At 51.4% G+C, this 14,105-nt stretch overlaps 1 protein-coding gene across 1 annotated transcript; it reads left to right on the top strand.

The window, feature by feature from the left end:
• Positions 1-861: 861 nt before the first annotated feature.
• On the top strand, positions 862-11,178 carry TEKT3 (tektin 3). The gene is given in 13 exon segments (XM_027784905.1): positions 862-1,002; positions 3,416-3,497; positions 3,500-3,693; positions 3,695-3,836; positions 3,839-4,005; positions 4,559-4,642; positions 6,605-6,675; positions 6,921-7,064; positions 8,297-8,503; positions 8,505-8,514; positions 9,589-9,743; positions 10,802-10,912; positions 10,914-11,178. Coding segments are annotated over 13 exon segments (1,608 nt in total). The 3' UTR covers positions 11,014-11,178.
• The last annotated feature ends 2,927 nt before the right edge of the window (positions 11,179-14,105 follow it).

Genomic DNA, 14,105 nt, shown 5'->3' with positions numbered 1-14,105 from the left:
ACCCAAGGTCCTCACAGCAGGACCTGATGGATGTTTTCAAAAGTTGGAGAGAAACCCCCTTGGGTTAGCTGGAGTGGCTGTGCTAACCCCCACCGGCACCACCGGGCTCCTCCTGTTCCAGTGCCTTTTCTCAGGCTAAAGCTTGAAATAACCAAGGAAGGTCCCTCTCCTGGGGAGTGTTCCCGATGTCACCAAGTGCCTGCTGCACGCTGCCCTGGTGCCACATGAGGCTGTGCCGTGGTGGGGCTCCTGGGGACATTGTGCATCTCCTCACCTGGGGTGCCAGCACCCCCACCGTGCTACATCTGCCTGTCCCAGTAAGTCCTCGTCTTGGCCGCAGGCTGGCCCAGGAGCACCAGGGCTGCCACTGGGTTACCCAGTGAGGGCACTGGTTTGCCCGTCACAAGCACTGGTTTGCCCGTGCCTGGCACTTTGTTGCCCAGGGGCTGTGCTGGGTTGCCCACTGATGGTACCAGGGGTTGTCCAGGGTTGCGATCAAGTTGCCCAGCAAAGGCACTAGGTTGCACAGATTCTGCACTGAGTTTCCCAGGGGTGGCACTGGGTTTCCCACTGAGGGTGCTGAGTTCATAGGATCATAGAATATCTCAAATTGGAAGGGAGCCAGAAGGATCATTGAGTCCAACTCCCTGCTCCATGCAGAACTACCTAAAATTAAATCGTATGACTAAGAGCATTGTCCAGCTGCTCAACAGCTGCACCTGGTTGCCCAGGGGCTGCATGAAGTTGCCCAGCGAGGGCAGTAGGTTGTCCAGGGCATGAACTAGGATGCCGTTTGAGGGTATTTTCTTGCCCAGGGGTGGCCCTGGGTTGCCCATTGAGCTGCTGCACCAGGTTGCCGTAATGGCTGCAGGGAGTCACCTAGGCAGAATCCAGTCACTGAGCAACCTGCGCCCGTGGCAGCGTTCCCCTGGTCCTGTGCCTGACTGCACCGGGGATGCTGCAGTGCCTGACGGTGCTGCCACCGAGCCTGACAGCACAGCGGTGAGTATCAGTCCCCCGACTCCGGGCACCCCAGCCCCCTGGAACGTGCACCCCTCACCCAGGCAGCTAAGGGGGAGCATGTGCTCTAACTGGGAGGGGAGGACTGAAAAAGCCAGTATTTCTCCTAATCGCCCCCAGTATCTCTTATATCGTCCAGATGTACCCAAATGAGGTGGTCGGTAGCTCCAGGCATGTGTCTGTGTTCAGGGGTAGTAGAACATGTCACCCTGGGATGGTTTCTCCCCAGGGAGATGGGGCATTTATTTCAGCTGGAAATGCAGGGAAAAGTAACTCCAGTCCATTCCCAAGGGTTTTTCCTCCCTTTCTTAAATGTGTGTCTGCCAGTATCTGAAAGGGAGTAATTTATTGGCAAGGGTGGGAGCTGGGGAAGCCATCTCCCATTCTCTGAATGCTGTTTCTCAGGTATAAATAAGTGGTGTGGAGCAAAGGAAAGTGCACTCGTCTATCCCGAGCAGGGACAAAAGGGCTGAAATGACTGGTCTGTGGGAACCGGCACGCACAGTGGTTTTTGTTGGACCTGAGCACAGACATTTTGTCCTCAGTTCTGCCAAACTGGCTCGGAGGGTCGTGTTTGTGAGAGTTCTTTTGCTAAATGTGAGGGTGTGAGTTTCCCGCTGCCTATCCCACAGCCTCCTTGGCCAGGCTGGATCTGGGGCGAGATGCGGTGCCAGCACGGTGCCCAGGCAGGTACTGGGGCAGCCTGTGCCAGCGCGGCCAGACTTGGGCAAGGCTTACAGCCTGAAAGTTCAAAGATTTCCCAGCTGCAGGCTGTGCACTTTTCCCCTCTGACTCATCCCTATTTTTCTGCAGTTTGCCCTAGCTAAAGGACCTGTTATTCTCCTGCGTTTGCTGTTTATTTAATAGCTGCGTTTTGAGACCCTGGCACTAGCTCGAGAGCAGAGCTGCCTGGCTCTGTGTCTCCCATCTACCACCCATTAAGCTTTCCAGCAAGAAAGCCTGAGTCCTTGGTCCTGCCCTTGTGCAGAAAGATGCATTCTTTGTTGCAGAGGTGACTAAAACGAAAGCAACTGTCTTTCCCAAGGATTTTTTGATTTTTAAAACAAGCCAGTCTCTGCCAGCTCACCTACACGTGCAAAGTGATCAGGGTAGCCCAGGAGGAACAATTACACCTCTAGTTACGTGATTGCTTCTGTGGATGCTTAGTTCCGGAGTGAAAGCAAGTTTATTTCATGCAAACATCCCATTTTTAAAGGAATAAAGTTGATTTCATGCTGTTACAAATAGGATTTAGCGCATGCTTCGTGTCAAGCCCCACTCCCATCCATGATCACAGGACGCCAGTGTCCTCATCTGTCACTGGGGCTCTGAGCCAGGCTGGGAGCAGTGGGGACGGGACGGTGCTAGGGGAAGGACACATCCCTGCAACAGCGCAGTGGGTGACAACAGCCATGGAGACTTATTCTGCCAGTGGGAGACACCTGTAACCGCACAAGAACTTCATGAGTACAACGTGCCCTCCTGAGCATTTGTCCTCGGGTTATGTGTGTTGGGTGCATTTGGTGGCCCTCTGCATTATATTTCTGGTAATAATTGATAGCCTCCGTCTGAAAAGGGCAATAGCACCCACAGTGCTGTCTGCAGTTATTGGTAGCAAAACTTCCCTGTGTGGCCATTCCTCCTAGGCTTACCGCAAGGCTGGTGTTTACGAGCCGCTCTGAAAAGACTTTGTGGGTGATCTCCTTTCCAAGTGCATTTATTTTACATCAGGTGAGCCAAAGACATTTTTCTTCCTTTGCAGGAAGACGTGGCTGTTCTTTTTAGGTTGAAATAGGAGGGATTTTTCAAATTTGGATCTAGTCCTGTAAAACTCAGCTCACCTGCAGACTCCTCGCTTGAGCATTTAATGCAAGTGAAGGTAGAGATGATGAGGATGGAGTCCCTCACCCACAAATCGTGCTGGGTGGGTACCAGCTGTGTGTCCAGCGCTGTTGGGGCTGGTAATGGAACTTTTAAAGAGAAAATTGTATCTGGAGTACTCTAAGACCAGCAGTACACTAGCCGAAAGAAACAAATGAACAGCAGAGAATCAGCAACTCCAGTTTGACTGGACTGACAGATTTAAGGAAAATGGAGGCATAATATCTGTCGTCCTCCTTAGCAGCCGTGATTTGTTTCTCTCTGTATTTCAAGACCTGACGCTGGATACTAACAACAAAGACAAATCCTTATGTATACAAATGCTTGGGATGCTGACAGAAGGGATTTGTTTTCAAGAGTTTTAGGCCTGGACAGGCGCTGTGTGGGTGCTGTGCGCATCACTGCCTGTGTTATAAGTTGCGTGTGTTGCTGTAAGAAGTAACACAAGTGCAGGAGCTTTGTCAGTGAGGTTGTCTCCTCCTGTTGCCTCTGTGCAGGACACGTACCCAAATAGCAGCACTCAGGAATAGAGCTGGATGGCTCTCCCTTCCCAGCAACGTATGCCCATCGAAGAGCAAGCCCTGCCAAGTTCCCGCCTCCATCAGCACCATGGCTTCAAGCTATAAGAACTGTTTTCCTCAGCACCCCTTGCCCCAGAGCTTCAGCTTCCTCTGGATGCTCAATGCCTTCTATAAAGCAGGTGCCATCAACTCAGCTTTGGCTCCCTTTTCCAGAAGCTCCCAGGTGTTGGCTCCCAGCAAGACGCTTCCTTTGATTTCCAACAGAACAACCCCCTTTCACCCAGTACACTCCCGATGACTGGTACAGCTCCAACCTGACCAACTATGAACAGTCAGAGGCTTCCCGGCACGACGTGGAGCATCTGAGAGTTGAAACCTCCCGCGTGATACAGGGTAAATTTCAGCAAACAAAAAACCCCAAGAATAAAGCACCAAAACTCAGGGAGAACATGCCGCTGATACAGGATTTTGGAAGTCAGAACTGTGCCGTGAGCTGGAAGAGGTGGCTGGGGCAAGCAGTGCCCTCACAGACATGAAGAACTGACTGGAGAGAGCCCTGGCTGGGATGGAGACCCCTCTCCGGGTACGCCCTGTCCAGTGGGCTGCAGGCTGTAGCCTCCTGCTGGAGCATCTGCAGCCTTTCAAACGTCTGATGAAGTTTCATTACAGCTCTGTAACATCTAGAAAGTTTTTATTAAGAGGCCATTAATTAAGTTAGCGATAAACAAATCCCTTGCCATCTGCTGCATCCCCGATCAGCGCATGCTGAGCGCATCGGAACAGTATTTGCTTAACCAAATATTTTTATAAAGCGGTATATCCAAAATCACGGTTTGGGAGACAAAAGCCCATGCCTTACTACAAGGCTCTGGCAAGGTCAGCGTCAAGCCTGACACAGGTCCCTGCATTCAGCTGCGGTTGCACCACGGACACGTGTGCTCCCTCATGTTGATTTAATGCTGATGTTGCAGCTCAGCTGCTCGTTGTCAGCTAAACCAGCTGCCCTGGGCACTTTTCTCCTGCGCTGTCATCTCTGTGACCACCTATAATTTCTTTTCTTACATTACTTGGCAGAGGGAGCATCCCTGTAGGGAGCCCTGCCCCAGCAGCCAGCAGTGATGGCGTGTCCCCAACAGGTCACTCAGGAGTGCGTGTGTCACCAGGAGAAGAGGATGGGCATCGACCTAGTCCATGACGATGTGGAGAAACGGCTCTTCACAGTAAGTTTGGCAACACAGATTGTGTATGAAGTTATTTTTACCTAAACCTCCCTAAACAGGTTTTTCAGCCCTGTTCCCTCACTGGCTCCTTAGTGCTGCTGAGGTATAAACTCTTCCCACCCCCAAACCCTGTTGAGCCGGGGGGCGGCGTTCCCCCACACAGTGGGAGTAAGACTTACCCTTACAGAGGAAGGACTAGGTGACAACCATCTCTGTGTGTGTGTAGTATATCGGGGTCCTCTGTCCCTCTTCAAGGAGTCTGTGATCCTTTCCTGCCTTCTGGAGCCCTGCAGAACAGGTCCTGTATGTATCTATGTCACAGACACGTATCTATATGTATTACACACATATGCACACACAGGTATGGAGAAAGCAGCGAGTGCCTGACAGCTTGTTTGGTTTTCCCAACTCTATGAGTTGGTCTGATAAAAGATATTACCTCTCCCCCCAGCTCTGCTTTGCTCAGAGCAGCATGGCTGCAGCAGGGCCGCCGCCGTGTGTGCTTAGAATCACAGAGTCGTTTAGGTTGGAAAAGACTTTTAAGATCATCAAGTCCAACCATTAACCAAGCACTGCCAAGTCCACCACGAAACCATTTCCCTAAGTGCCACGTCTACGCAGCTTTTAAGTACCTCCAGGGATGGTGACTCAACCACCTCCCTGGGCAGCCTGTTCCAGGGCTTGACCACCCTTTTGATGAAGACATTTTTCCTACTATCCAGTCTAAACCTCCCCTGGCACAACTTGAGGCTGTTTCCTCTTGTTCTGTTGCTTGTTACTTGGAGGAGAGGCCAACCCGCCCCCTCGCCTACACACCCCCTGCCAGGCAGCTGTAGGGAGCCATCAGGGCCCCCCAGAGGTGCCGCCTCTCCAGGCTGAACCCCCCCAGCTCCCCCCTGAGCTCCCCATCAGCCTGGTGCTCCATACCCTTCAGCAATGTATTTTAGAGAAATCATAAAATGTGCACTCCTGCCTGTCTTTATATAGTCTGCTTTGAATTATGAATAAAAAGCAAACACGATGAGAGCTGGCACAGAAGATGAGATGCGAACGCGGGGTACAGCGAAGTACAATCGTGCAAAGGCATCGCGGAACTGGGAAGGACATTGAAGCCCCTGGGACTGTGAAGCCACTGCTCCGTTAGAAGATTTTTTTATTTTCTTATGAGTCAGGCCCTGAAAAATTAAAGGATTAATTTAAAGGTCATGAGATTTTAGGAAAATAATCAAAGCTGATATCTCCGTAATGGCATTTTGGATTTTAAGTGTCTGGGACATGTTTGGGCTGTGCTTTTTCAGCTGGCACCTGCAGACAGGAGGGCTTAAAAATTCCTGGGTTTGGAGCAGGAATCACCTGGCTCCAGCAGCTGGGGCTTTACGAGCGCAATAGGTTCGTGCCGCAGTCCGTGAGCTGAGAGCAGCACATGCCTTCCTCTGGTGGAACTGGGGGTTTCTCAGAAATAGCTGGGGATTTACACCAAAGTGAAGTGCATCTCCTCTTGTCCGATATGGATGGGATTTCTCATGGGGAGGAAAAAATTTTGGGAGCCAAAAGGGCAAGTAGTCATTGGGGATGGGGATGTGAAGCGCTGCTGGTCCGGGGAACCACTATGCCTGTTCGTATTAGGTCAGGATCTGTCCCTGTCTCGATGTAGTGGAACTAAACACTTGACATTGATGTCAAGATGAAAAAACACTTGCCAATCCACCCCGAAAGTAAATTCAGAGGCCGCGGCCACAGCAGCTTCCCGGCCCCTCCCGGTCACTGCGGGCGGGCTCAGCTGCACAAGCGAGTGTGCTGGGGCTGGGGGGCACTTTCTCCACTCCCTGCCTGTTTGCTTTGGGCAGAAAGACAGGCAGGCACGTTCTTGCTGTGTGCAAGGCTGGAGGGACCCGAGGGGATGAGTGTGACCAGGAGGATCGAGCACGGACGCTGATGGGGTCACGCTTTGCCTTCGCCCAGGAAGTCGGCGTCATCGGGTCCTGCCAGGAGAGGATGCAGAGGTGCCTGGATGAGGCAGCAGCCCAGCTCATGTAAGGGGGAACTCCTTATCTCCTGCTGCAGGGCAGGTGTGCATTGACAGCAGTAATTGAAACCCCCAGGTGACCCCCGACATCTACCCACATGCCACAGGTGTAAAACCTGTGCAGGCTCCCTGGGAAGTGGGCAGTGATGCTCATGGGAGCACGTAGCTGTGGGAGTTGCAGGGAAGCGGGATGGGGAGGGTAGAGTTCCCACCCAAACATCCCCACCCATGGCTGTTGTTTGTGTGTTGAAGGTCCAACTGGGTGGCCCAGCATGAGCTGGAGAGGGACCTGGCCAACAAGCGGATGGCCCACCGCATCGACAGCAAGTGCCACCACCTGAGGAACACCTCCGATGGCATCGGCTGCTGCCCAGGGCTGGAGCAGGCTGACGCCACGTGAGCGCATGCCAGGCAGCCCGCGAGTGCTGGGCTGTCCCCGGGATGTGTGGTGCCTCTCCCCGGCAGAGAACTGGTTTTCCTCAGCCCACTATAAGGGCATCACATCCATCCCACCCAGAGACACCCACCTCGGAGGGGCCGTTTTTCACCATAAAGGGAGAACACCACTCTGCTTTCAGCTGGATGCTGAACATCCAACGGGTAAAAACGAGTCCCACCTAATTAAACATTATATCAGGGTTCAGAGATCAGCCTGGAAATGAATTCAGTCCAGCACCTCTGCACAGCTCATTAAGTTTATGCATATTTTCAAAGATGTGTCAGTGCTTGCCTGAGCGCTCTTCATTGACGTAAGGTCGGGGGGGGTTCACCCCTGCATGGAGAGGGCCTGGCAGGGAGCCGACATGACATAGAAGATAAAGAAATAGAGAGCATGGTCCCGGGATAGAGTTCAGCTGCTTTTGGGTGCCAGGAATTCGGCTTTGGCTCTGCAGTAAATGAATGGGGACCTAAACCAGCACTCGCAGAGATATGCCCCAAGTGGCAAAGGGCTGAGGGAATAAATCTGCTGCTCGCACAGGCACGTGCAGTTTATGGAGGGGCATAGATTGATTCAATTTTTCTAATGTTTTGATAATTATTCACAGCAGAGCTCAGACATATTTAGACAGGCAAATGAATTGCAAAGGATTGACGCTAAAATTCAGAGGGGGGTAAAATGTGCCGAGGATCAGCATGTTTTAAATGGAGCTTATGTGGTATTTAAGTCTTTTGTTGACCTTGTTCTGGACTACTGCACAGGCGTGAACTTCATCCTGTATGCACAGACAGGGAATCGAGTATCATCTAATGCTCGTTCAGTTTAGTGTGAAACTGAGCAAGTTATGAGCAAAGTGAATCGACTGCAATCTGCGCGCTGTTGTGAAGCTGGGAAGCACTTAAATGCCTCAAACACGTAAACATGAGGTCTGATTAAAATACCTGTTTTTCTGGGATAATTGTTTTTTTGTCTGAGCTTTCATAAGTATCACAGTTGTCTTCATGGACGTGGAATTTTTTGATAAGTATTCTTAAACAAATGGTGTCCAGATATCTCACTTTCCATGTGGTCAAATTAAGAACACAGGTTTGATCTATGTTTAATCCACGCTGCTCCCTGGCAGGGTCCGTGCCTGCCCACAGCCAGCAGCAGCACGGGCTCACCAGGGGCCTGTCCCTTCCCTCACCAGGATCTCGGTGCCGGAGTCACGGACCATGTTCACGGACAACAACCTCCTCCCCTCCCAGTGTGAACAGGCGGCCTCTGCCAAGCTGCAGGACATCAGGAACCTGCTGATGGTGATGGCCAACGAGATGTGGCAGCATTTCAGCGGGGTGAACGTCACCTTCACCAACCGCATCTCTGAGACTGCTGAAGCCAAGAGCAAGACCAGACCCACTGGCCAAGGTAGCCTGAGCCCCTCCTGTTTGGTGTGACACTGTCACTTCCCCGTGACGCCACCTTCCATGCAGACCTGGCCCGAGGATGGTCACCAGAAGAAGTTGGTTACAGTATCATTTTCTGTTTGAAACTCAAAAGTATTGGGGACTTTCTTCTTGGAGCAGGATGATTTGGCACTGTAACTTCATCTCCGTGGATACTGTGTTTTGCTTGTGCCTCCTGCGCTAGCTGCCCAGAGAGGCTGTGCAGTCTCCTCTGGAGATGTTCAAAACCCACCTGGACGTGACTCTCTGCAGCCTGCTGGAGGAGAACCTGCTGCAGTAGGGTTTGGACTAAGTGGTCTCCAGAGGTCCCTTCCAGCCCCCACCAGTCTGGGATTCTGTGATCCTAGCTGACAGCCTGGCAGCACAGGGATTTCCAGCAGGAAGTGCCAATTCTGGCTGCATCTCCTGGTAGTTACTCCAGAAATGCTGGCTGCCCTGCAGAAGGTCTCTGCTGGGGTGCCTGCCGGGGGGGTCGCAGGCTTGCTTCCCCTCCAAGGACGTGCTTTCAGCCTCAGCGCTCTGCTTGCTGCGTGGTTTTGCCTGTGTTTCCTGCATTGCTCTGCCAAGCAGAGGGAGTGCAGACCAGTGATGGGCACCGGGCTCAGGTTGGTGGGGCTCACGGGAAGCTCCCTGAAAAGTGCTGGACACAGTATTGATTAACTGAGCAGAGTTGCAGCACTGTGGGCTGATACCACATCCTTAAATGAGGATCCATTAAAAACTTCCCTCTAGTCGTTGCTATTGATGGATGATCAGTTCCTGCAAGCAGTGCTATTGGGAAGCTGATAATTCAGTGGATCCATCACTACTCCGAAACCTCTTCTGATGTGACAGCAACAGCAAAGAGAGGCCTTTCCCTGAAGAGAAATCCCTGCTGGATCTGTGCCTGGATATGTGGCAGAGGGGCAGTGGTCTGAGCTCAGGGTCTGCTTATTGAACTCGTTTGTTTCTGCAGACAGGCAGGAGAAAAGGGAAATTAAGTGGTCACTTGAGAATACATTTTTTAATTTATGCATATGTTTCCTTTTCACACCAGACACTGCAGGAAATCTTCCAGATCAAGGTGAACATAGGAGCCATCTGAAAAGCCATTAAGGACAAAAGGTGTCCCTTAAAAGTGGCTCAGACCCGGCTGGATGAGCGCACATGGAGACCAGATGTGGAGCTGTGCCAGGATGCTGCCCAGCTCTGGTAAGACATTAATTAATCATGTGTTTTTTTTCTAAATAGTCCTTCCACAAGTGTGCACTGATATAATCAAAAGCAATGAGCAGGCATCCCAGCTTTTGGGTGCTGGGAGAGCTCTGCACCCGTGGAGGAGGCTGCACACCACGGCCAGGTGCAGCCTGATGCCCCACTATGAGGGGCTGGATTTTTCCCACTTGGGTAAACCTCATCTTCTTCCGTGCCTGCTTCCCAGCGGTGGGATGTGCTCAGTTCTGAGGAATAACCCCTTTACTCTCCACCAGGCTCATGCTGAGAGCCCTCGGCTCCTTCCTCTTGGGGAGCTACAAGAGGGGGGTTACCGTATGGAGAAGCAGTAGGGGCTGTCCTGTCCTCCCCAGGGACCCCAGGAATCCTTTCAAGGACACAGTGAGCTCTTTGGGATTGCACCCCAAGGGGCCGTGGAGAAGCAGGCTGCCCTGAGCACCCAGCAGCACCCCCCTTGAGGCCCCCCAATCTCCCACCTCCTCCTGGGAGCCCTCTGGGCATGACTCCAGGTGAAGCCTTCATAAAGCAATTTCAGCACCGCCCCAGAGCCTGCTCAGCATCTCACACCCCGTCGTTTTTTCTGATCCTCCACTTGTTTCACTTCCAGCCTCTCCCATCTGTCCTATGTTGCTGTATGTGCATCCGTGGGTGTGGGCAGGACCCCTGCACAGGGAAATCAAAGGCGAGGGAACCAACAAACCCGCAAAACTAAACAGGAACGGGAAACTGCCGCTGCCTGTCCCTCTTCTGGGTGGCATGAGCTGCTCCGGGAGATGAGCTGCTCTGGGAGATGAGCTGCACTGGGAGATGCGGCTGTGCGTTGGCAGAGCCTTAGAGCAAACCGAACCGTGCCTCCCTCCCCTCCAGAGGGGCTCTGCCCTCGGCTTCCCCACACGTCTGCCAGAAATGGGGGGTCCGAGTCAGCCCAAGACCGCTGGAGGGGGAGATCCTGTGCCCACAGGGCCCGTCAGCAACACGGTGCTATAAACCAGCCCTGTGATGGGACTGTCAGATGGGGGGTTCTTGCTGTTCCCCAGCCTCATCAAGGAGGTCCATGAAATCAAGGAGATGATCCCAAGCCTTCAGCAGCAGCTGAGACGTGCTGAGGGTGTGCTGCAAGTGCTGCTTCGTGCCAAGTTGGTCTTGGAGCCTGGCCGTCACAGCCAGCTGGCTCTCCATCGACCAGGGGACCTGCATGGGGATGCGCGAGACCTCTCCCAGCACCACGCGACTCTTGGGTTATGTCTAGGCTGGGCTCTGCTGGGCCCACGCAATCTGTTGCAGGGGATATTCCCAGCTTTGCTAGGATGCGTTTCCAGCTCTGCTAAGATGCTTGGCTTTGAAAATACATGTTTAGACTTCCACTTCCTGTTGAAAGCCCTGAGTAGAAATTAAATGATTGCTTTGTGTGTTACATGGTATACCAGGATTTTTTTTTCCTTTGGTTTCTCTCCTTCCACCGCTCTTTCACAGTGTGCCAGAAAGTAGCTGAAAATATCCTGTATGCAACTAAGAGTAAATCCACCCACAGGGGTTTATTCCTACCCTTCCAGTCTGTGATTTTAGGAGCAAAACTATCGTTCTTCCTCCTTTTGAGTCTGCCCGAGTCTGTGGAAAAATCACAAGGGGAGGTAAAGCTAGTTGTCAGAGTAATTAGCTGTTGACATCCATGATGTAATTTTAATGGTGCAGCAGAAGAAACACAAACTATCCTGTAAATCGCTGCAGTATGTTCTGTTCCTAAATAGAAAGCCCTATATTTTAAGCTGATTTCTAATGATCATTTTCTTGCTTTTGAAAAATTTTAGATGACATCTAAAATGTCAGTGCTGGGGTCCTAAAATGAGGAAGTACTTTCAACTAGGTAATTGAAGAAAATGCTGTGGTTTTAATTTTGGTGAGTATGGATTGGTTCCTAATTTAACCTCTTGCGTGTAGCTTGGTGGTGGGAGCACCAAAGCGCTTTGAAGACGGAGGAATGAATCAGTCCTGAAGTCACCACCCTGGCTGCCACAGCACCTGCTCTCCTGCTGTGACACAGACCTGTTTTGCAAGGATCGGAATTTTCAGAGGGCTAAGCCTTCAATCTATCCCAGGTTCAGTGTGAAAGTCACTTTGCAAATTGGCTCCATACTCACGTGTCACTTAGACACTCTTGAATCTTCTAACCCCAGCAGAGCTGAGCTCAGCCTAAAGCCAAGAATCCCCAAGAAGCAGAGGCTCAAGTCGCTTCTCTTCCCTGGGGAATGCAGGGCATGGACCTCCTGGTCCAGTGTGGGGGCTCTCAGGAGCTGAGAGCATCTTTTCTTGTCCCACATCCCTGGATGACTCCATCTCACAGCACAGGTCCCGACAGACCTGCCTGCCCTCCCTGCTGTCCCCGGGACAGCCCCTGAGAGCTGTGACCTGTGCCCAGGTCCTGCCCCAACCTCAGCACCCTGGCAGGGTCTCCCTCGGCAGCAGCAGCCCTACACAGGAAGCAATTGTCTTTTTAACATTTATTTTTTTTTTACTAGCACTTTTGTCTTGTGGAAACTAAAAATAGATTTCCTCTGCTTTGTGTGTATCTTGGAGCCAGAGTCTGTCAGAGACAGAAGCCACCCTTTCTAAAGAGAAGATACAACCGTAAGCAGGAAAAGACTGTCCAGCTCATCACACCTTCCCTTTCTCCACTAAACTCCCTCCCCAGAACATGCCGAGGGCATGCCGAGTTCACCGGGATTGCCGGTTTTCGTTAGCATCCTCGCTAGCCTTGTGCTGCTTTGTGCGCCTGCTCTGCCCGTGTTCCTTTACTTTGACTTGCCCAAATCCTGGTGATTTTGGCTGCCCTGCTGTTTTGCAGTCCGGCTCCAGACAGCTGGTTTCTCAGGCAGAGCTGCCCGTTTTCTTTTTTGAGAAATGGGCCCCGTGAGTTCGTCCCCAGCCCTTTTCTGAAAGGCTCATGGTTTGAAGTAACTTGTGCGAGGTCCTGGCATCGCTGACAGCTTCACATTCATTTTACTTCCACCTTCATTTCTGAGCCACGTCAAAAAATATAGCTGAGCTCCGTTTTACTCTGAGGGCACTCCGGTAACAGTCAGCACCCGGAGCCTCCGATTTTCTCCGATTTTGCTTTCAGCACCCCCCAAACACTCATCTTTCCCACCAGCCCAACTCCTCTAAGGCTTTCTCCTAACTGACAGCATTTATGTGGTGTCGCAGTTCTCTCTCTCTAAATTTTATCTTGCCGTCCTGCCCTCGCAGTGCTTCTTCACACAATATTGGCAGTGCGTTTCTTTCCTCCATTTGAGCCGTGACCAGAGGAATTTCAGTTGCAGCTTCTCTAATTTCTTTCACAAATACTTTCCGCTTTCCTGCAGCAGATTTCCCAGACATTAGAGAATTCCCAGGTCCCTTTGGGGCTTCATTCTCCCCACGCCAGTTTTCCATAAGTTGACAATATTGATGTTACTTCTTCTGGCAGCTGATACTCTGAAATCCCGCCCAGTTGTAGGATTTGATTGTCTAATCCTACATGTGCTTCAGTTTGAGTCTTTTTTTTCTTTTTTTTTTTTTTTTTTTTTTTTTTTTCCCCCCCACTCTGACAGTGCGTCCTGTGCACATCTCACGGTGGCAGCCAGCCCTGCCACAAAGCTCCTGTAAAAATGTGTCTCCAGGGAGAGGGCTCTGGGTGACATTCCCATAGACACATGGCTTGTGGCAGGGTCTCCTGCACAGGGATGGGTTTGCCTCCCATGGCTGAGCTGCTGGTGGGTAAAGCCGCTGGGTTCAGTCACTGTGGGGCTGCCTGTGGGGCTGCAGCCAAGCAGCCTCTGTCTTTGATCTACACCAAGTGCATTAAACAACTGCCCTGCCTTCCCGCTTCTGATGTGCGAGATGCCTTTGCTTTCGTACCGTTACATGATTTGCTTTCATAGATCACTTCTAAATAGTATCCCCGGCTGCCTCGGCTGCCTTTCTGCACTGATGTGATGTTTCCTTTCTTTAAATGCCTTCAGTCTGAAGAACGACGTGGCTGCTTTTATTGCTGGCTTTATCAGCCAAGTTGCTGAGAAAGTTGGTTTGTGGAAATTCCTTTGCATCCCACAGCCATATTCCCACCCTCCTGCATCATTCCAATAAACCCTGCAGAGTCGGGTTTGTAAACTGATTGTTTACTGACTGGAGGAAAGAAAATAAATTAGTAAAACTAGGACAGCGTTGCTTCATGCAAGCTAAGCTTCACGTCAGTCCAGGACCCAGCTGAACTGTCAAGGCCAGTCTATCAAGAAGCTATTCCGAAAGGAGGCTTGGATGATATTTTTGTCTAAGAAAAGAAAAATTACTAGATGTCCTGGAGGA

Source organism: Falco peregrinus, chromosome 2 (genome assembly GCF_023634155.1).
Source record: "Falco peregrinus isolate bFalPer1 chromosome 2, bFalPer1.pri, whole genome shotgun sequence".
Classification (NCBI taxonomy): Eukaryota; Metazoa; Chordata; class Aves; order Falconiformes; family Falconidae; genus Falco; species Falco peregrinus.
Note: the sequence above shows the minus strand (reverse complement) of the source record. Positions and strands in the feature narration are given on the sequence as shown.